General features: G+C 37.5%; 1 protein-coding gene across 22 annotated transcripts in view; it reads right to left on the reverse strand.

Annotated features, from left to right (window-relative positions):
* Positions 1 to 3,316: 3,316 nt before the first annotated feature.
* Positions 3,317 to 20,971, reverse strand: part of il11ra (interleukin 11 receptor subunit alpha) — a 98,120-nt gene continuing 80,465 nt past the window's right edge. For 4 of the 22 annotated variants that reach the window (XR_012385811.1, XR_012385801.1, XR_012385802.1 and 1 more), the window contains 4 exons: positions 20,429 to 20,531; positions 20,242 to 20,321; positions 10,897 to 11,753; positions 9,656 to 10,710 (listed from right to left, as the gene is read on the reverse strand). Coding sequence is in view for 9 of the 22 variants with exons in the window: in NM_001113499.3 (NP_001106971.1) it covers positions 20,243 to 20,321; positions 20,429 to 20,531 (182 nt within the window). In the remaining 13 variants the exon portion in view is untranslated. Of the gene's footprint in view, positions 11,754 to 20,241; positions 20,322 to 20,428; positions 20,532 to 20,971 lie in introns of all 22 variants that reach the window. The other 18 variants (XM_073913526.1, XM_073913525.1, XM_073913523.1 and 15 more) reach the window with 9 other exon arrangements.

Below are 20,971 nucleotides of genomic sequence, written 5' to 3' on the forward strand. Positions count from 1 at the left end.
GATTGTGCTTTTTTGTAACATGGTTGCACTCTTTTGCAAGATGATTGCGCTCTTTTGCAAGATAGTTGCGCTCTTTTGAAAGACTGTTGCTCTCTTTTTCAAGACGTAGTGCGCTTTTGCAAGATGATAGCACTCTTTTGCAAGAGGGTTGCGCTCTTTTTCAAGATGATTTTGCGCTTTTGTAAGATGATTGCACTCTTTTGCAAGACGGTTGCACTCTTTTTCAAGATGATTGTGCTCTTTTGTAAGATGGCTGCACTCTTTTGCAAGATGGTTGCACTCTTTTTCAAGATGATTGTGCTCTTTTGTAAGATGGTTGCACTCTTTTGCAAGATGGTTGCACTCTTTTTAAAGACGATTGTGCTCTTTTGCAAGGCGGTTTTGTTCTTTTTCAAGACAGTTGTGCTCTTTTAAGACGGTTGCACTCTTTTTCAAGACAGTTGCGCTCTTTTGCAAGACGATTGCAATGTTTTTCAAGACTGTTGAGCTGTTTTGCAAGACGGTTGTGTTTTTTTGCTTGACGGTTGCACTCTTGTAAGAAGGTTGCGCTCCTTTAAAAGACAATTGCAATGTTTGCTGTCCAGACTGTTGATCTGTTTTGCAAGACAGGTACATTTTTTTGCAAGATGGTTGTGCTCTTTCGCAAAATGGTTGCAAAACAAATATGCTGTTTTTCAAGACTGTTGAGCTGTTTTGCAAAATGGTGGCAATGTTTTAAAGAGAGTTGCGCTCTTTTGCAAAACAGTTGCACTCTTTTTCAAGATGGTTGCACTTTTTTTTTAAAAAAAGGGTTGAGCTCTTTTGCAGAACAGTTGCACTTTATTTCGAGACAGTTGCACTCTTTAAAAATGGTTACGCTTTCTTGCAGATGGTTTACTCTTTTGCAAACAGTTAAGTTCTTTTGCAAAAAGGCATGTGTTCTTTTGTAAAAGTGTTATGCAAAACAGTTGCCTTTTGCAAAGAGTTGCTTTTTTTTTGGAAAACATTTTTTTTGCAAAATGGTTGTGTTCTGCAAAACTCTTGCCTTATTTCTGAGTTGCGTTCTTTTGCAAAATGGTTGCATTCTTTTCAAAGTATTTCCACTATCAAAATAATAATAATATGAATAATAATAAATTAATGAATCCATATTGTGTTGTTCTCTTGCAAGACTATGTAATTCCCCAGAGAAAACTTACATTCTTTTGTAAATGTCTTGCATTCCTCCAAGAAGCTGCATATTTTTCTTCGTCTTTGGGTCTAAACACTTTTATTCTCTCAAAATAGTTTTGCATTCCCCGAAAGAACGTTGCATTCTTTTACAAAAACATTAGCAGTCTCTCCCAGGCTTATTGCGTCTATCTAAAAAAAACTCAGCTCCCATCACGTTTTTTGATGGCCTTCCTCTAATTCCCTTTATCATCTGTCCAATACTAACCTGCCACAGCCATTGACATTGTTTAAAAAAACCACAATCAAAGTCTTAATCAGTAGCATAAATGATTGAGCCGAACATGTAAATATTAGGATTATGCTATTTAAAGTCAATATAGCTTTCAAATCCCTGCAGACTGCAAATCACCACTCTCAAACATCGGAGGAATAATATTTTACCAAAACCTTGGCCGAGTAACAGTGCTCTCGCTGTATAATTTCAACAGGGAACTGAATCCCTTGCCTGATTTTCATGATTAAATATTTGTAAATCAGTGTGAGTGATTGGAAGCGAGTTCCTGAAATCAGTGAAAAGATCTGTCGTTCATTTGGCAAAGAGCAAAGTTCTTCTCTTAACCTTTTTATAAAAAGTTATAAAACTTTCAGTATTCATAAAGATTCCCAGGAACATGCATTCTCACACACACACTCAAAAAAAAAAAAAAAAATCCTTAACTCTTTTATCATAATACTTAAGTATATTAATTTAGTAAAATGTTTAGTTCATTACTTGTACTAAAAACATTGTAAAATGATATTATAGTATGTTTTTAATTCAGTAAGTATTTCAAGAGAAAGTATTCTGGAGGCATTTTAGATTATTAATCAAACTGAAGCAACTATAATGATGTAAAAATGTGATTGTAAATTATACATTGATTACTTAGTACAAAGTGTTGCCATGAATATATCCAATCCTGCTGGTACGGCATTTAAACATGGGTAGATGGTGGATAGAATGCATAGTTGCTGGGGTTTTGCTAAGGTATGATATATATATATACCTATAGACAGACAGACAGACAGACAGACAGACAGACAGACAGAGAGAGAGAGAGATAGATAGATAGATAGATAGATAGATAGATAGATAGATAGATAGATAGATAGATAGATAGATAGATAGATAGATAGATAGATAGATAGATAGATAGATAGATAGATAGATAGATAGATATAGATTTTATGGTTGCAAGGGATTTGTTAGGGTATGATATATATGTGTAGATATATTTAATTGATTGATTAATTTATTACATGGTTGCAAAGATGTTGCTAGGGTATAAGGTGTTCAATCATTTTCTTTTCGGCTTAGTTCCTTATTCATCAGGGGTTTCCACAGTGGAATGAACCACCAACTGCTGCTGCGTAAAAAACATATGCTTTATTCAGCATATGTTTTACGCAGCAGCAGTTGGTGGACGCCCTTCCAGCCGCAACCCAACTCTGGGAAACACCCATGCACTCTTGCATTCACACACACACACATTACTGCCAATTTATTCAGTTGACCTATAGCGCATGTCTTTAGACTGTGGGGGAAACCGGAGCACCTGGAGGAAATCCACAAGAACAGGTAGAGAACTTGCAAACTCCACACAGAAATGCCAACTGACCCAGCTGGGGGTCAAACCAGCAACCTTCTAGCTGTGAGGCAATCATGCTACCCACTTGCGCCACCGTGACGGCGGTATTAAGTATTTCTTGCGAAAATATTGATTTTCCACAAGAAACATTCCATTATTTCACAGTACATTTCCTTTCTCTTACTAAAGTTATGGATATTTGCTGTTTATTAGTACTTATAAAGCACATATTCTACATGATCTTGATATGATGTATATTAAGATCATGCAGAATAAGTGCTTTTTACCTATATGTGCTTTCACCTAATCCTACCCAATAATTAAACATGCGACTTGTCTAATAATTATTAATAAACAGCAAATTAGAGTTTAAGCTAAATCACAGTTTATAGTTTATTAATAGTGATAATTGTTTATTAAAATAAAGTGTGACAAAAAAACGTTATTTTTATCTTTTTTTTTTATCTTTAGCAAAACATTAATGTTCTCTCAGAGTTCCCCCATTCATAAAGAAAAAAAAAAAAGAGTCAAATCCCTTTCTTCCGATAAAATAACTTTTATTTCACAAAAATATAAACAGGAGAATAATAAAAGAGCTTATGTTGCACAAGAAAAAAACAATATAGATATATATGTATACTATGTACATTTGCTGTGGACACCATTGTGTTCACCTTTTCCCCATTTAACAGGCAACAGTAGTCCAAGATTTATGCATCTCTTCAATACATCTGGCTTTGACAGGCATGCAACATTATAAAACAAAGCCAAACATGGAAATAATGGGAAATCAAGCTCTTTTCTCCAAAAAAGGCTGTACTTGCTGACGTGTTTGGCCTGCCAGTAAATGATGATTGCTGATCGATTGGCTCGTCTACTTTGGAATTGGATTTCTGTGATGCAAGAGTTGATGGTCAGTGCGGTGAGACTAGAACTGGCCAAACACAAACCATTTACAGACATAATAATGCGGTAGATGTCTAAAAATACGCTGAAATCAGTTATAGGAAGATATTTAGGCATGTTACACTTCTTGTGTATTTTTAAAGCAGTTTTCAGCTGGTTATGATCTAAATTATAGTGAATGTGAGAAATTAGCTGCAGTCAAACCATGAAACCATTGACTATTCACATAATGTTAAGAAAACGAATGAGGAAAACAAAATAAGCCAAACTACTTTAAATAGGGGTTTATGTACAGATATGAGCGTCATATAAGCGTTATAAATACATTATATAATCAACATTTGGAGTAGATAAAAAATAATAATAATCTTAATTGTCTTAAGACAAGATTGTGTTGTTCAGTAGTTTTAGTCAATTTAATTTTTGATCCACTTCAAATGTTGACTAGAGTGTTTGTACAGTAAGGGAAAGTATTCAACACGTTTTTTCCTGTGAATAAAGGAGCTGTTGACATGGAATTGAACCAGATTTTGGTGAAAGCCCAAACAATACAAACATATATATATATATATATATATATATATATATATATATATATATATATTAAAAAAAAAAGAAACTAATCTGAAAAAAAAATGTGTTATAACAATAGCATGATACAAGGAGAAAGTACTGAACTACTGAAATGTGTTTAATACTTTATAAAAGGCTTTTTTGGTGATGTCAGCTTAAAGACGCCTAATATGGAGACTGAAGTCACATCCATTGCTAACTGTGTAAAAATCTTGATGGTTTTGTGGGTCTCAAATCTGAGCTTTATTTAGTGTTTCCTATTGGATTCGAGTCAGGTGATTGGCTGGGCCATTCTACAGCTTGATTTTCTTTCTCTAAAAGCATTTGAGAGTTTTCTTGGTTTAGATTTGGATCATTGTCTTACTGAAATGTCCAGCCTGGTTTTATCTTCATCATACAGATGTTGGACCGAAGTAGCTAATATTCATTTACAATAATGAAGGGTAGACGGCTGCTAAAAAACTACTGAGAGATTTCAGCTGCTGTCTGGGCGTTCACTGCATTTCTACACCTTCCTTTCTTCATGTGTTTAATGCTTTTTTTCCTGTGGCATTTCATTTTATGACACATAACTTAATTTGTAAACTAATTAGGTTTGTTTTCTTTCCATATATGGATTTATTTGGTTGTTATTAACATTTGTAAAAAAAATTCAAGTCATCAGCACCTTTAGAAAATATGTTTCCGGAGAAAAATGGTCACATGTTCAATACTTATTTCCCCCTCTGTATGTATAATTTGCAAATGCAGGAACGTTAATATTTAGTGTTTTTTGCCATGCACATTTGTGGTAATTTGAATTTCATTTATTTTCTATAATAATAGGATGCAACAAAATTTCCAGGGATTCTAAAGCAAAACCAGTTGAGAACCCTAAGTTTACTGAATAAGCCTATCAAAAAAAGAATATTTTCCTAAATTGTCCACAACTTTAAACAATAAGCTTAAGAAAACGGGGAAGGTTTTTCTAATATTGCTGGTTAATCTGATTAATGACTAACTTGTTAACCAAACACTCTTTTCTTTCCATTTCTGCATTTTTATTGCACACTTCCACTGGAAAAATGTATGCAAAGCTGATTCATTTTTTGAGAAACAGACTATTTTTTTAAGGAAGTATCAAAAATGCACCAATCAAACAGGCCACTTTCAGAATGAATACTGCAACGCTAAAAACATCAAAATCATATTGCTGGTGGAAGAAGAACAGGCAAAAACGTTTAAGGCACATGAATGCCAGAGTATATAAGTAAAAGGTGCAAAAATGCATGAAAGATATGTACAAATAAAATGTTAAACACACATGTAATTGTAAAAGAAATAGTCACAGTGACATCTTTACAAAAAAAATATATCATTTTTGGTCGTAATATCATGGAAGCTTGTTTATGCCACAGAATGAAATAGTTTAATTATGTATTTCATTTTTTAGAGTTTATATCTCACCGTTTCGCAATCTAAACTTGTAATTCTGATACAAAAGGTCACAATTGTAAGATCTAAATCAGTGGTCACCAAACTTGTTCCTGGAGGGCCGGTGTCCTGCAGATTTTAGCTCCAACCCTAATCAAACACATCTGAACAAGCTAATCAAGGTCTTACTAGGTATACTTGATACATCCAGGCAGGTGTGTTGAGGCAAGATGGAGATAAACCCTGCAGGGACACCGACCCTCCAGGACCAGGATTGGTGACCCCTGATCTAAATTCAGAATTGTGAGATCGCCCATAAACTTGAAATTGAGAAGAATATAGTTCCACAATCAGAATGAAGATCAGAATTGCTATATTATAGTAAATAGTTATGTTACAGTAACTATAATAAATTCAGAATTACACGCGCATATAAAGAAATGGGGAAAAATGATAATTGGGAATTTGTAATAAACTTAATAGCAATATTTTTTAAAAAGTCTACATTTTTTAATAAAAAAATCTGAATTGTACATAAGATTTTGTGGGAAAAATAGTCAGTATAGCGAGTTTGCCTATAAATTTGCAACAAAGCTGCAATTCTAAGGGGAACAAAAATGTCAGAATTGTAACATGTGAACTAGAAAGTGCAAGAAATTTTTTTTTGCAGGATTGCCTATAAACTATAATGAGGTAAATGCACAGCTAGTGTTTTTTCCCATACCGATTACTTCCGGTGAACCATTAACGTGACCTTTTTCAATATTATACGGTTCCTTTGAAAGCATCAACATTGTAATGTAATCAAAATATAATCAGTTAAATAGATTTCAGCATTCATTTAGATACAAGATGTTTATACGCACACGCTGTCAGGATCAGCAGGCGTGTGCAAATACTCCATTGAGAACACTGGAGTAAAATAAATGTTCATAGTTTAGAGACATGGCATAGAAAATGTAATTAAATGCAGTGCTTCTTTTGCAATCTGCATAACCCACTTTTTGTCGTTTATCAATCAGGCAGTGAATAACATTGGTTTTTAGGGAAAACAGACCTTAAACACGCCGATTTTGTAACAACATACAGAACAACAGAAGCGTCAACTGAAACAGGTCAACAATGTCAGATGTAGACCTCAGAAATAAACTACAGACTTATGCGGTGTAAACATAATTTGCAAGAAAAGAAATCTAATTTGTAACTCTATATCTTGCAGCTTTGACTTTGTATCTCACAATTTAAAAAAGTGAAAGTGGAAAGAAAAAAAAACAGGATTATAATTGCAAAATGATAATAAATCATTCTCTGGCAGAAACAAGCTTCCATGATGTATAGCATTGCTGATGAACATCTCAAATATTTCATATTGTACAAAAGAAAAAAAAATGAAGACAGAATTTATACATAATCTACATCTGACAACAGCCATCTTAGTTTTGGACGATGTTCCTAATTCTTTGCTTGTACCTATAGGAAGGATATGTGTGCTAAAACCTTATAAATCAATAACATCATATATTTTTAAAGAATTGAAAAAATAACGGCATGCACTGAGCTTTATGTCACTGGAGAGCAATGTACAACAGAAAAGGAGAAACTATTATACAATATATGACTGCATATAAGAATATACCTATGTAAATGAGCTTCAATAGAACTTTATATTGTGTTAGCTTCAATGTAGAAACAATCAGCTTTGATCACCTCACAAACATGTATACTGTATGGGACGTCGTAAGACTGATTTACATTCAAGTCCCCATTCCATGCAGTAAAGAAAAAAAAAAAAAAAAAGACCATTTGCTTTTAAGGCAAGACACTGCAAAGGGAAAGGGTAAACAACAAAAACATGTATCTACATATTTTCAATGTTGATTGATTACATTATGAATTATTTAATTACATAATTATTTGGTATTTGAAGTTTTCTTAAATATGCAAATTATATATGATTAAATATGCATAGATTTGCACACATTTATAGCACAAAAATAAAATAAAAAAACGGAATGAAATCGACTTCAAAATTTATGTTTTATCCCTCTCAGGCTCAAATTAATTTTTTGAAACAGGAAAAATCTGATATTTAAGGAAAATTATCATATGGGGTAGTACAATAGAATCCTGACTTTTTTTTAGAGAGACCTTCACATGCAGGCGTTCTGGGAAGTTGCAGATTTGCAACATTGGCTCAGTGTGGTAATTAGACACTGACGACTGAATATGATATGAACAATAACTTTTTATATACAACTTTTTAAACAATGTAACTAATTGCTTTTCAGTGGCAGAACAACAACAAAAACAATATGAGATCCAAATCCAATATCTCAAATCCTCATTGAGTAGGTCATGTTTCCAAGTCACTTTGTCATGTGGTACTCCAAGAAACCTTTTTTTTTTGTGTGTGTGTGTGTGTGTCATCTGGTGAGCAAGTGGGGAAACAGTTTGTTGCTAATGGACAACCAAGTCCTGCAGTGGTACTTCTGAGTTAAAAAAAATCATAAAATATGTATCTGGAGTAATTAGGTAGTTAATTTTTAACTGTTGCAAAACAGCAACGCCTGCCTTGAGAGGGTTATTTGACACTCTGCATTTACATCAAATGTAGATTTAAGTATTTACTTGGGCTGGTCGATATGAACTTTTTTTTTAAATCCCAGATTTTTATTTATGCAGTATTTTTGTTCAGTTTCGACCCCACCTCCCCACAATAAACTATATAACATTATCATAATTATAATTATTGGACATAAAAATGCTAAAGAAGAAAAAAATAACTTTTCATTGAAAGATCAAATTATACAAGCTCTATTTACATATATATTTACTGTTTGATTGCATACAAGACTTGGTCCCACTTTATATTAGGTGGCCTTAACTAATGTCTACCTACACTAAATGTAATCATTTGTTAGAATGTACTTACTGTGTGAATACATGTTTTTACATTGTACTTTTGATTTATTAAATACCTACATCTGTATATAGTTTCTGTAATTACAAATTTAATTACACTGTTGACCATCCCTTATACATTTAACCTACTCATAGCACCAAACCTGTCCATAAACCTATCCGTATCTCACTTCAGGGGCGACAGAAGTGTTCTGCAATACATTGTGAACACAGTAAGTACACTGTACTTTTTTTTTTATGCAAGTCCATAGTAAAGGCCACCTAATATAAAGCAGAGCCAAGACTTTAATAATAATAATAATAATAATAATAATAATAATAATAATAATAATAATAATAATAATAATAATAATATTTTATACAATTACAGTGAAAAAAAATCATAATAATAATAATGTTAAAAGGGGGACATTTTTCAAGATGATTTTTTTTAATGAACTATCATTTTTATTCTGTGTTATATCAGTTCATATAAACATTATTTATTGCTTTTATTTACATGGGGTCGCTGCATCTGGTAGATTACTCTAGTGTACTTATCGATCTTTGTTAGTGTTGATATTTACAGTATTGAACATCTTTACGGCAGGGTCACATAATTTATCCAGAAACAGCAAAGTTGGATTTCATATGTACAATGTGTAATGTAATGTGTATTTTATATAGCGGATTTATTGTGTGCGGCCATACACCCAAAGTGCTTCACAATTATGAGAGGGTCTTTCCACACCACCACCAGCATGCAGCATTCACTAAGATGATGCGACAGAAGCCACAGGACAACAGCGCCAGTCCGCTCACCACACATCAGTTATAGGAGGAGTGGAGAGCCAATTCGGTGGATGGGGATGGGTGGCCATGATGTGTAAAGGCCGATAAAGGGAATTTGGCCAGGACACCGGGGTTACACCCCTACTCTTAATGACCACAGAAAGCCAGGACTACAGTTTAACGTCTCATCCGAAGACGCTAACTGACAGTATGGTGTCCCCTTCACTATACTGGGGCATTAGGACTCACACAGACTGAGGTTGAGCACACCCTGCTGGGCTCACTAACACCACTTTCAACAGCAACCTAATTTTTCCCATGTGGTCTCCCATTCAGGTACTGACCAGGCTCAGCGTTGCTGCAGCATCAATAAGTAACCACTCTTGGGCTGCAGGCTAATTTGGCTGTGGAATCTGTGCATCCTCTCCATTAATTGTCTTATCCATTACTTAACACTGTGAGAAATACATGGTGTGGTTCAAATGCGCATTTCAAATGTAGCTCCAATTGCTATTTTCTGGCGAGTGTGTTTGTGGGTCCGTGTTGTTTTTCAATTAATTTCAAAGAGCGCAACATTTTTCTGAGTTTTCTGCTCGCTGCATGCTGTTTGTTTGTTTCTATGGCAATGTCGGGGAGCTACTGGAGCGTCACGTGTTAGGGTGAAAACTGATTTTCATTTAAACAAATCAATGTGAACTTTGCATTTAAGTTAATCGATAAAATCGATTTATCGACCAGCCATTTGCCAGGTAAATTATTTACAAAGTCAATGCTAACACATATAGGGGTGAATTATTATCATGAGGCACAAACGATGTGAAATGTGCAATGTGTCTTTTTTTTTTTTTCAATTGCATCTACCACGCTAGTTCAAACAATTAAACTCAAGCGAAAATTTTGCATGAGTGGAAATAAACATTCCATGAGTAAATAAGAGATAGTGAACTATAATGATCTGCATTTGATGTAAAATCAGCATTTGAGTAAAAGTTCTTACAGAAATAATTTGAAAAATCTATTTTTTTTTCAATCCATACTTTTGATAAAATACTGTACACTTTTTTATAATTCTAGAATAATTAAAAAGGTTATGATTAATGAACAAATAGCTCTGTACAAACCTTCAGAATATTGATATGAATAAAAGTGTGAAGTTTAGTGTATGTGTTGCTGATTTATGGATCACTGTAGGAAAAAAAAAACAATTTGAGAAAATGGCCTTCAAAAATAGGTCTTGTAATTGAAATCTTAGGACAGAATTTGATAAAGTGCAACAAAAGAAACACTTAAAAGTGTATTTTTGGATGCTTTCTTTGCATTAGACCACAAGTGTCAATTCCAGTTCCTGAAGGGCCGCAGATCTGAAAAGTTCTAACCGTGCTCCAAAACACTTACCTCTAGGTTTCAAACAAGCCTAAATGACTATTTAAGGGACATAGTTTAAAGATCAAGTGTGATTAATTAGGGTTAAAACTAAACTATGCAGAGCTGCAGCCTTCCAGGAACTGGAATTGACACCTGTGCATTAGACTAAAAAGTGACACTTTGTTCAAAGCTAAAATGTTTAAAGATGCTAAAAATATAAGATCAAATAAAAAATAATAATTTTTACCTGGAGTGTCTTGCCTTAAAATAAAATAAAAGTAAAAAAAAACTAATAATAATAAGTGCACTGAAGGTCTTTTAGTTTCTTGAGCACCAGCTTTAAGAAAAAAAAAAGAAAAAACATCCCAGCTGGTGTTTATTTTCAAGACATGAACTCCAAGGCTGATGAGAAATGCGTTTAACAGGAGTTTATAATGGAGAACTGTAGATCCCACATCTGGCTGTAAATGAAGCAGACGAAAGCGATCAGCTGCAGATGTGTCCACCTGCTCCAAATCGAAGGAAAAAAACAGACAAAACAGTCTTTGTTTCTCCAAAGCAAGAGCAGCGTGTCCATCACTGAAGCGCAAGACAGAAAAACACCATTCTCCACAGATAGCAGCTGTCTAAAGGTGGAAGAGTGTCTACTTTTCACCACTTTACCCATAATGCCCTGTTTGCTGCTGGCTTTCAACAGCATCCATGTGTCTAGAGTCCAGTGGAGTGAGCTGAGAAACATCGAGGAGGAGGAAGATTAAAAAATGTTTTTCATCATCCAGGTACTTGCTGTGAGCGGTTAAAAGCCAAGACAGTGAGAGGGAAAACCAAGAGAAATCCATGTTTTTCCATTGCATTGTGCTACATTTGTAGATTGTACATGTTCACAGTTGATGGGACTGAGTGCATCTTCTAATTGGCTAAGAAGAGAGAGGTGGATTGTGGGTAATGAAGGCTGTTAGCTGCAGTGGCAGTGGTGGTGATTCCCATATGAGGACCGAACTGGAGACGACCAACTTCTCAAATCTGGAGTTTAAAGAGAAAAAGGTACACTCTTATAGAGCAACAGTTCACTTTTTCATTCACTTTACATACTAGGGGGAAGGGGATATGTATTTATTTATTTATTTATTTAATTGTTTGTTTGTTGCACATTTTTTAAACAAAAGTTAATGAAATAAACAAAAAAGAAACAAACAAACAAAAAAGCAACAAAACAAATGCACAATATACTGTAGCCTACATAAGAACAAAAAAAAAAAAAACAAGACATCAAACAACTTATTTTTATTATTATTATTATTATTATTATTATTATTACTAAAATTGACACTTGATAAAATTGACATCAGTTTTTCCCTGATTGAAAAAAAAAAAAACCCCAATTTGAACAATATACATTTACCGGCCACTTTATTAAGTACCACCTGTCCAACTGCTCGTTAATGCAAATTTCTAATCAGCCAATCACATGACAGCAACTCAATGTATTTGGGCATGTAGAAATGGTCAAGACGATCTGCTGCAGTTCAAACTGAGCATCAGCATGGGGAAGAAAGGTGATTTAATTAATTTTTGAACGGTCAGAAAGGCTGGTCTGAGTATTTCAGAAACTGCTGATTTACTGGGATTTTCACACACAACTATCTCTAGAATAGCCACATTTTGAGCCCATTAGTACCAATTGAACAACATATCAACACCACAATGTACCTGAGTATTGTTGCTGACCATGTCCATCCCTTAATGACCACAGTGTACCATTTTCTGATGGCTACTTCAAGCAGGATAACGCACAATGTCATAAAGCGCAAATAATCTTAAGATTGGTTTCTTGAACATGAAAATTCACTGTACTCAAATGGCCTCCACAGTCACCAGACCTCAATTCAATTGGGTACATGTGGTGGAACGGGAGATTCGCATCATGGATGTGCAGCTGACAAATCTTCAGCAACTGCGTTATGCTATCATGTCAATATACACCAAAATCTCTGATGAATATTTCCAGTATCTTGTTGAATCTGTCTTGAAGGATTAAGGCAGTTCTGAAGGCAAAGAGGGTCAACCCGGTACTAGTAAGGTGTACCTAATAAAGGCCAGAGTGTTTAACAAGTTTGTACATTTTCTATTTTCTTTAAACATTTTTTTTGTTTGTTTTGTTTACTGAAACATGAATGCTTATTTTTTACACATAAATATTAAACCCATAAAAACAGCATGAACATGCTTTCATTATCTACTCACTCTCATACCATTCCAAATCTGGAAGTTGGAATGACATGAGAGTGACTAAATAATGAAAGCATGTTCATTTTCATTCAGTTGGTAATTATTACATCATGTGAGAGAGCGAGTGGAAGATGACAGACTAATACAGTGCAGGCGTTTCTCATATAAATCATCATGTTTACAGCTTCTCATTTTCCCTTCACTCACAAACTGAGATCTAAAAAAAAAAGTTCAAAGTAATGTTGTTTATGTCTCAGTTTTTAACATTATTAATTTACAGCAGTCAGTGCTCATAACTGGATACAAACTAGCTATTACTGTAAATGAGTCGTGTGATGAACAATGTGATGATATGATTAAGTATTAATGTGTGCAGTTTTGTATTACAGCAATAAAAGCAAATGATAGCAGCTAAATATTGATTTTCAGTCCTCTTCAGGTAGAGTTTTTGAAGGATAGTTCAATTTTTCCTCCACCATCATCACATAGTGACCTGGCCACTATTCTGCAAGAAGAATGGCTCAAAATCCATCTGGCCACTGTGCAGGACTTGTATCTGTCATTCCCAAAACAATTTCATGCTGTATTGGCTGCAAAAGGAGACCATAACTATACTGATGAATTGTTGTGGTCTAAAAACAGGTGTTTCAGTTTCATTGTCCAACCCCTGTAGATATAGGACACACATTCTGATGCTAGCATCTAAAAATGTAATTAGATTTCATGGGGAAAGATGCCAACACATGCTAGTGCCATCTAATAGAGAAGCTAACACATGCTAGCATTAGACTAACAGTGTTAGCGAGCATAGATATATATGTACTAGATATCGCATAGAGACTCTGAGAATGTGTCAATAGCGCCGCCACATTTGTACAGTGCTCCCAGGACAAAAGTCATTCAACCGCACTAGTCAAGACTGTTTCTACGTAAAGATGCTGGACTTTAGCGCTGCCTACGGGCGTAGTAACGAGTAAATAAAGAAAACTAAGCACAAAGGCAGAACATTTCATATGTTTAGGTTTAGTTTTTTACGTTTTTCTATGCTATAAACTTTTGTGCTAAACAGGTAACGTTATTGATGATAATACAGTCTCTTACTGCATTCACCATAAGGAAAAGCAGCACCAACTCACACTAAATACTCAGCTTATGCTAGTTTTGTTGAACAAAATCAGCAAGCAATGCAAAAGAAATATGACAACGAGATGCTGCAGTGCCAGAAACTTGTATTATTGTCTGTTAGTGAAGGAGTCGTTCATAATGGAGTCGTTCATTAATTCACAAACGAATCACTTTCTCCGTCAGAATGAGAAGTGAAAGCAGGAGAGGAGGTGGTGTGTTTCAGGACACGGATTAGATCAAATTTAACAGGGAGGGTGGATAGTACATTTCCACAAACACAAGCTTTTTGTCAGGAATACCTGTGCAATCACTTCTCCATCAATGTAGAAAAGTGTAAAATTATAAAGATGTAAAATTATAATTTTCGTAATAATAAAAAAAAATAATAAAATAATTGCATACTGACCTCCGGGAAAACTCCTGATCATAGATATATGTTTATATATGTATATCTCTGGCTTTGGATGGCCACAGTCCTCCACTGCAGCTTGGTCCTGCATTCATTTCAAAGGAGCGCTACCCTGTACTAAAATGGTGGCTCTATTGACGCATTCCTTCCAATAGACAACAACAAGGTAGGTGACATCTAATGTATATATCTACTGCTAGCGAGTAGCTAGGTGCTAGCTTAGCTACAATTCACAATAACTTGACAGAAATTCAGCTACTTATGTTACAATGTAGCTTTTCCAGTAGCTAGCTACTGCAAGAAGTTGAGCAGCTATATTTCATTTAATGAGCTTAAAAATGGTCTGGAGCAGTAGTTTGTCATCTTACAAGCCAACATACTATACTAGTATATTAAAGAAATCTGCTGATATGTCACACATCTCATGGTTTTACATTTATTATTTTTTATTTATTTATTATTTTGGTTTGCTTTTCAGCAATAAGTAGGCCCACACATTTGTGTGTGCAGAAATCCGCAGAATTCTGCAGAATTGCGCAGATTTTTAGCCCATCATTGAGTCTATTCATTTATTTGTGTGTAAATTTATATTTATTCAGTTTTTAAATTATTTCAGTAATATTATTGTCTAATATGAAAATGTTGATATGATTTATTTACAATATAATTTGTAAAGTAACATTTTGTTTTTTAGTAGATCTATTATATGAGACTTGCTTTTCTTACCAAATAAGCGGATCTAATTGAATTTGCACTGTAAGCATTAAATATTTATTTTATTTTTTTTTCATATATTACGTTTTCAGTTGCGATACTCCCAAAATCATTCGGCAAAAATCTGCAGATTTTTTACAAAATTCTGTGCAGAAATAGCAAAAAATGTCCACAGATTCTAACAGGCCCTAGCTATAGAGTGGAGGGGAATGGAAATGCTATAAGTGGATTTAATCCATATATGGGGATTTCGTTCAGAAAGCCAATCATCTGAAAGAGTATATAAACGGGCCAATGAAATGCCAAATGACTTGGCAGCATCAGCTTGGGCAACTGATGCTTGTTGCAATCTATTTAGCATATAAGCACAGGGAAAGCAAGAAGATGCAAACTTTTTAAGCTAAAGAGACTAATATCAACAACTAAGGAACAATTGTTATGGAGATGCAATTCAGCATTTCCGTTCCCTTCCTCGGGGAACGAGGGTTACTTTAGTAACCAGAGCGCTCCCCTTCGGATGGGGAACTTTAGTGCTATAAGTGGATTTAATCCACGTATGGGGAAATGTCTGGAAAACGCCACAATGACTGCACCTTATCTTCGCCTCCGATGAGAGGATAGCCAGGCATAGTGTCTATCATAGAGAGGCGCGGTCTTCCAACATGATCCCTGGCCCTTACTTATCCCACTTCAAAGAAGATTTACGAATTTAGATATATTTTTCGGGAGCCGTAAGCGTCTAGGAATTTAAATATGACAGTACGTTGGGAAAGCATGCAGTCCCTAAGGGGAGGACGCTACGGAGGCCACCTGCTACCTAAATGGGATATAATATTATGGCAGAATATATGGACGACCACAACAGACGAAGAGCTGTTCAGATGATCTAAAGCTCTGAATGCGGTACAGATAAATTTGCAAAGCACGAACTGGACAAAGTAATGAAAGGGCTTTGTCTGCCTCTACCTGGTCTTTAAACGGTGTGGTAGGAACAACACACAGCCCCCAGCCCGTGCTGGAAGCATATTTTGAAACAACAAAATGACTGGATGCCTGTCCTAGAGGCACTCCGGCCTGTAGGAACGGGAGTCATTCCAAGGGGCTGAGGGCGAGGTGAAACATCGCAGTAACAGTGACTCGGTGTGTGCCCGCGTGCCATGTGCGTCTGGGGACTCGATCGTGAAGCCAGTGCTGAAGTGGTCTCATATGGAGTAATCCAAGCGGCGTGACAGTGGCTGCTGATGCCATATGTCCCAGGAGCCTCTGAAATAATTTCAGTGGGACCACTATTTTGCTGTCGAACTCTCTTAGTTCAGCATTAGCTGAATGCGCTCTCTGGAGAGACGCGCTGTCATGGTGACCGAGTCCAGCTCCAGCCCCAGAAAGAGATCCTCTGCACTGGGGCGAGTTTGCTCTTTTCTTGGTTGACCTGAAGCCCCAATAGGTGGTGGTGCCGGAGCATTTTGTCTCTGTGCATAATTAATTGCTCCCAAGAGTGGGCTAAAATCAGCCAGTCATCAAGATAATTGAGTAGCGGATGCCCGTGAGCAGAAGGGGCGCTAAGGCACCCTCCGCGAGCTTGGTCAAGACCCGCAGAGACAGAGAGCGCCCGAAGGGGAGGACTTGGTATTGCCAAGCTCGACTTTCAAACGCAAACCACAGAAACTGACTGTGGTGTGGAAGAATGGAGACATGGAAGTTTGCGTCCTTCAGGTCTGTTGCTGCAAACCAATCCTGAGGACAAACGCACCGGAGGATGTGCTTCTGCATGAGCATTCTGAACGGCAGCTTGTGCAGACAGCGGTTCAAAACGCGTAGTTCTAGGATTGGCCGTGACCCACCACTCTTTTTGGGCATGATGAAGTAGGGGCTGTAAAACGCACTCTCCATCTCAGCTGGATGGACTAGCTTGATTGCATCCTTCGCCAGGAGGACAGCAATCTCCTCTCCCAAGATAGGGGTGGACGGGGCTGACCCTGGTGAAATACACACCCGTGAACTTGGGGGGCCGTCTTGCAAAGACGAGTCAGATTGTGCGAGTCAGATTGTGCATATGAGCCACTGCGAAGGCATGGCCCATGCTAACCAGGCAGGCAGTGCTCTCGGTAATGGACTCATCACTACATCACTGACGTACCAGCAGTGCGGCAGCGCGGAGTGGGTGTGCTGATCCGGGAAGTGCAAGGGTCCCGCGGAAGAGCTGGAGGCGAGAGATTCACTCTCACCTTGCACCCAAGCTCTGGAGGGGGAGGGCTCGAGGAGTGGGAGAAAGGCGTCCTCCAAGCGCCTGTAAGCCACTGGCAAAAAGCACAGAACCTGTGAGCTCTAAAGCATAGCGTCCCAGACTGGCAGAGTTTGGGCTGTTACATCCAGGGAAGTGGAAAAGTGCTCTAACATTGATGTTTGCATGGCAGTGAAAAGTGCCCTTGGAAATGGGGCCCGGCCCTCCAGCAGGGAAAGGGCAAATACCCTCTTCTCCGGATGACCTTTCCCAGGGACGCTTTGTGGTCCAGTTACCGAACGTAACAGCACTAATGTAACCGAATGTAACAGGGGGGGCTGCCTGCTTTTGAGGTGCTAGACGCGCCCCCTGCACCATAGGCGCAGGCACGGCAGCTCTCGTAGCAAGCACTTTCAGCGAGGAGAAGCAAACATGCATGGCTCGCCGGGCGGAGCGGGAATACGGTCCTGCTGATAGATGACATTACCCATCGCATCAGACTGCTCTCTCACCGCCTTGAATTCCTGGGTGAATTCACCCACGGTGTCGCCGAACAGGCCATCCTGGGATATGTGGGAGTCAACAAAGCGGACTTTGTCGACTTTGCGCATATCAGCCAGGTTTAGCCAGAGGTGGCCCTCCTAGACCAATAATGTGGACATTATCCTCCCCAACGCACACGCAGCAGACTTAGTGGTCCGAAGAGCATAGTCCATTGCATTGCGGAGCTTGCAAAGCAAGCTTGAGTCGGACCCACCCTCGTGCAGCTGGGCCAGTGCCTGCGCTTGTTTGCGCTGGTAGGTGGCCAAAGCGTGCAAGGCGGAAGCAGCCTGGCCCGCAGCCTTGTAAGCTCTGGCTCTGAGGGAGGCAGATAACCTACAGGCTTTGGATGGTAGACGAGACAGACCCTGCCAAAAAGAGGCACCATGCGGACAAAGATTGACCACAATGGTGCGCTCGACTTGAGTAATCGCCTCATACCCCCTGGTTGCTGCACCATTAGGAGTGGTGAGGGCAGAGGGACATGCAGCACTGCACGAGCTTACTGTGCACCTCCGGGAAGAAGGGGATGAGAGGCTTCGAAGGCTTGGCCCTCTTGTCCTCTACGTAGCACTTATCTAGTCGGTCCGGCCGTGGAGCTGGGGGATAAACCATCTCCAACCCCACGGCCAAAGCAGCCCAGGAAAGCATGGCTAACTTGTCTGTTTTACAATCCGTTTTGATAGCGCTCACCTGCCCAGAGGGGGTGAGCGGGTCTGGATCCTCGTTGGACAATGAAAGCCTACCCTCCGATGCAGCCGTGGAAGTCTGGTCCCCGGTGTCATCGAACGCAAGGGCTACCATCTGGTTAGACGGATTGCTTCCTCTGCCCGAAGCTTAGATGGAGCACTTGGAGGAGCGTGAGGCAACAGATAATCTCCCACTGGAACCCTCAGACCTGCCCAAATGCCTGCTGCAGTGCAGGAGACAGCTGGGGTGGTTCGCCGTTTTGCAAGGGCTAGCCACAATCATAACTGCGCAACAAATAGGCATCTCAATGGCGACATGAACTGCCCACGAGCACCGCATTAACATGCTGGACCCCCAGACATGCAACGCAGTTCTTGCAACTTTATACAAACCACTCTGGAGGACTGGACCCAAATAACGCCAGGCAAGGGAGAAGCCCAGCTCGACCGTCTGCCGCTGCGTGTACACACTCCGGACCGGGAGACCGCTCTTGTTCCCTCGAAGCAGAAGGAACCCTCATCAGCAGAAGGAACCCTCATCTACTTTCTCAGAAGGCTGTAGAAGTCTCTGAAGTGAAAAGATTCCATCTTCTTGCTTTCCCTGTGCTTTTATGCTAAATTTATTGCAACAAGCACCATGTGCGCAAGCTGATGCTGCTAATTCTGTTGGCATTTCATTGGCCAGTTTACATACTCTTTGCCATAGATTATATTCACTTATAGCATGGTAAACACAAAACTAACAATATTTTTACTTTGACATTTGAAATAAAACCATCATAAGTACATAATGAAGTAGTATTTATACAATATTACTATAGTAAAACTATAGTCTCAATAATGTGAAGAGTAAGGTGACCTCTTTAGCATTACCTCAACATTAATCGATTCAATATCCATTTTAATAGTTGCATAAGGCCTAAATGTGTGTTCATTTAAACAGATGTCTCTCTTTTGGGTGCGCGGATAGAAAAATACTGAAACAGACATTTGTCCTGACTCGTTTGTAAATGATGGTCTCCGCAGACGTTCCTCACAGCAGCCCTGTGGTTGACAGGATTTGCAAACCACATTAAACTACAGTGCAGACAGAGAGAAAAGCAGCAGCTCCACAACAACGTAAACAACTTGCGATGTTCTTGTTTACAGTGTTTCTAAATATAAAACATCTCAAGCTACTAATATCAACAACTCAATATTCTCATGTTTGTAAGCTGCTGCTTTGTGCGTAGTTGTGAGATGAAAAAACAGTGCTTTGGTTTTGATTATGTCACTATATTCCACACACACCCAAAACAGTCATTTAGGAGATCCAATGCCACATAGGCAGCTGTCACTCCCTAAATTAAGTGAGTATGAAAAAATTGATTTGTTATTCCTCTAGTTGGTAATCTGGTTGGTTTTGTTGACTGCATGTTTGGCGGACTTAGATTTCTGTTAGTTTAAAGTCAACACAGTAAATAAAAATAAATGGATAGTTTAGCAGGGCTTTTTTTTTCTAAACAGTTTGAACTAAAAATGGGCAAATCGCCAAAACGGCAGAAGGGAATGTGGGAATGGAAACAAGTGTCTGTGCCAGCTTACTTTAGATTGGTATGGACTTCATCTTCAGCATAGAAGTCAGTTCTTGTTTCTTCACATTGTCTTGTTTCCTTTGTCTCACCCTGTGAGGAGAATAGTTGCGATATCAGGTCACACATTGTCTTATTATTGAATGCCATTTATTTGGTTTGTATTGTAAAATATAGGTTAATGTAAAACAATTTTTCACCAAAGAAGCGTGATGATTGTTAATAAGACAGCCACCATGATCGCTGCAAACAGCCCCAACAAAACCAACAGTCCAACATTTCCATTATGGTTTGAAGACGAATCTAAGACAGAAATGGAATGAGACACAAACAAAATAAAAAGCACGTATAAAACAGAAGTAATACAATATCAAGCACAAAACAAAGTGTAATCAAATGAAAACAATAATGACAATTATAAAACAAACAAAACAAATTTAAATAAAACATTACGCAACATATTAAACAACAAAAGAAACAAAATTAAACAAAACATTAAAATCATACCAAATAAGACGAGTTAAAACCACATTATATTAAACAACAAAATACAAACAACGTTAGATAAAAAGTTAAAATAAAATAAGGAACTAAATAAATTACCTTATTTGAACAACAAAACACATACCAAATTAAACTAATCATTAATTTAAAACCAAATAAAACAAAACTAAATAAAATTACCCTCTATTGAACAACAGAACACAAACAAATTCAAGCAAAACATTAAAATAAAAAAACTA

The sequence above is a fragment of the Danio rerio genome, chromosome 10 (assembly GCF_049306965.1).
Source record: "Danio rerio strain Tuebingen ecotype United States chromosome 10, GRCz12tu, whole genome shotgun sequence".
NCBI classification, from domain to species: Eukaryota; Metazoa; Chordata; class Actinopteri; order Cypriniformes; family Danionidae; genus Danio; species Danio rerio.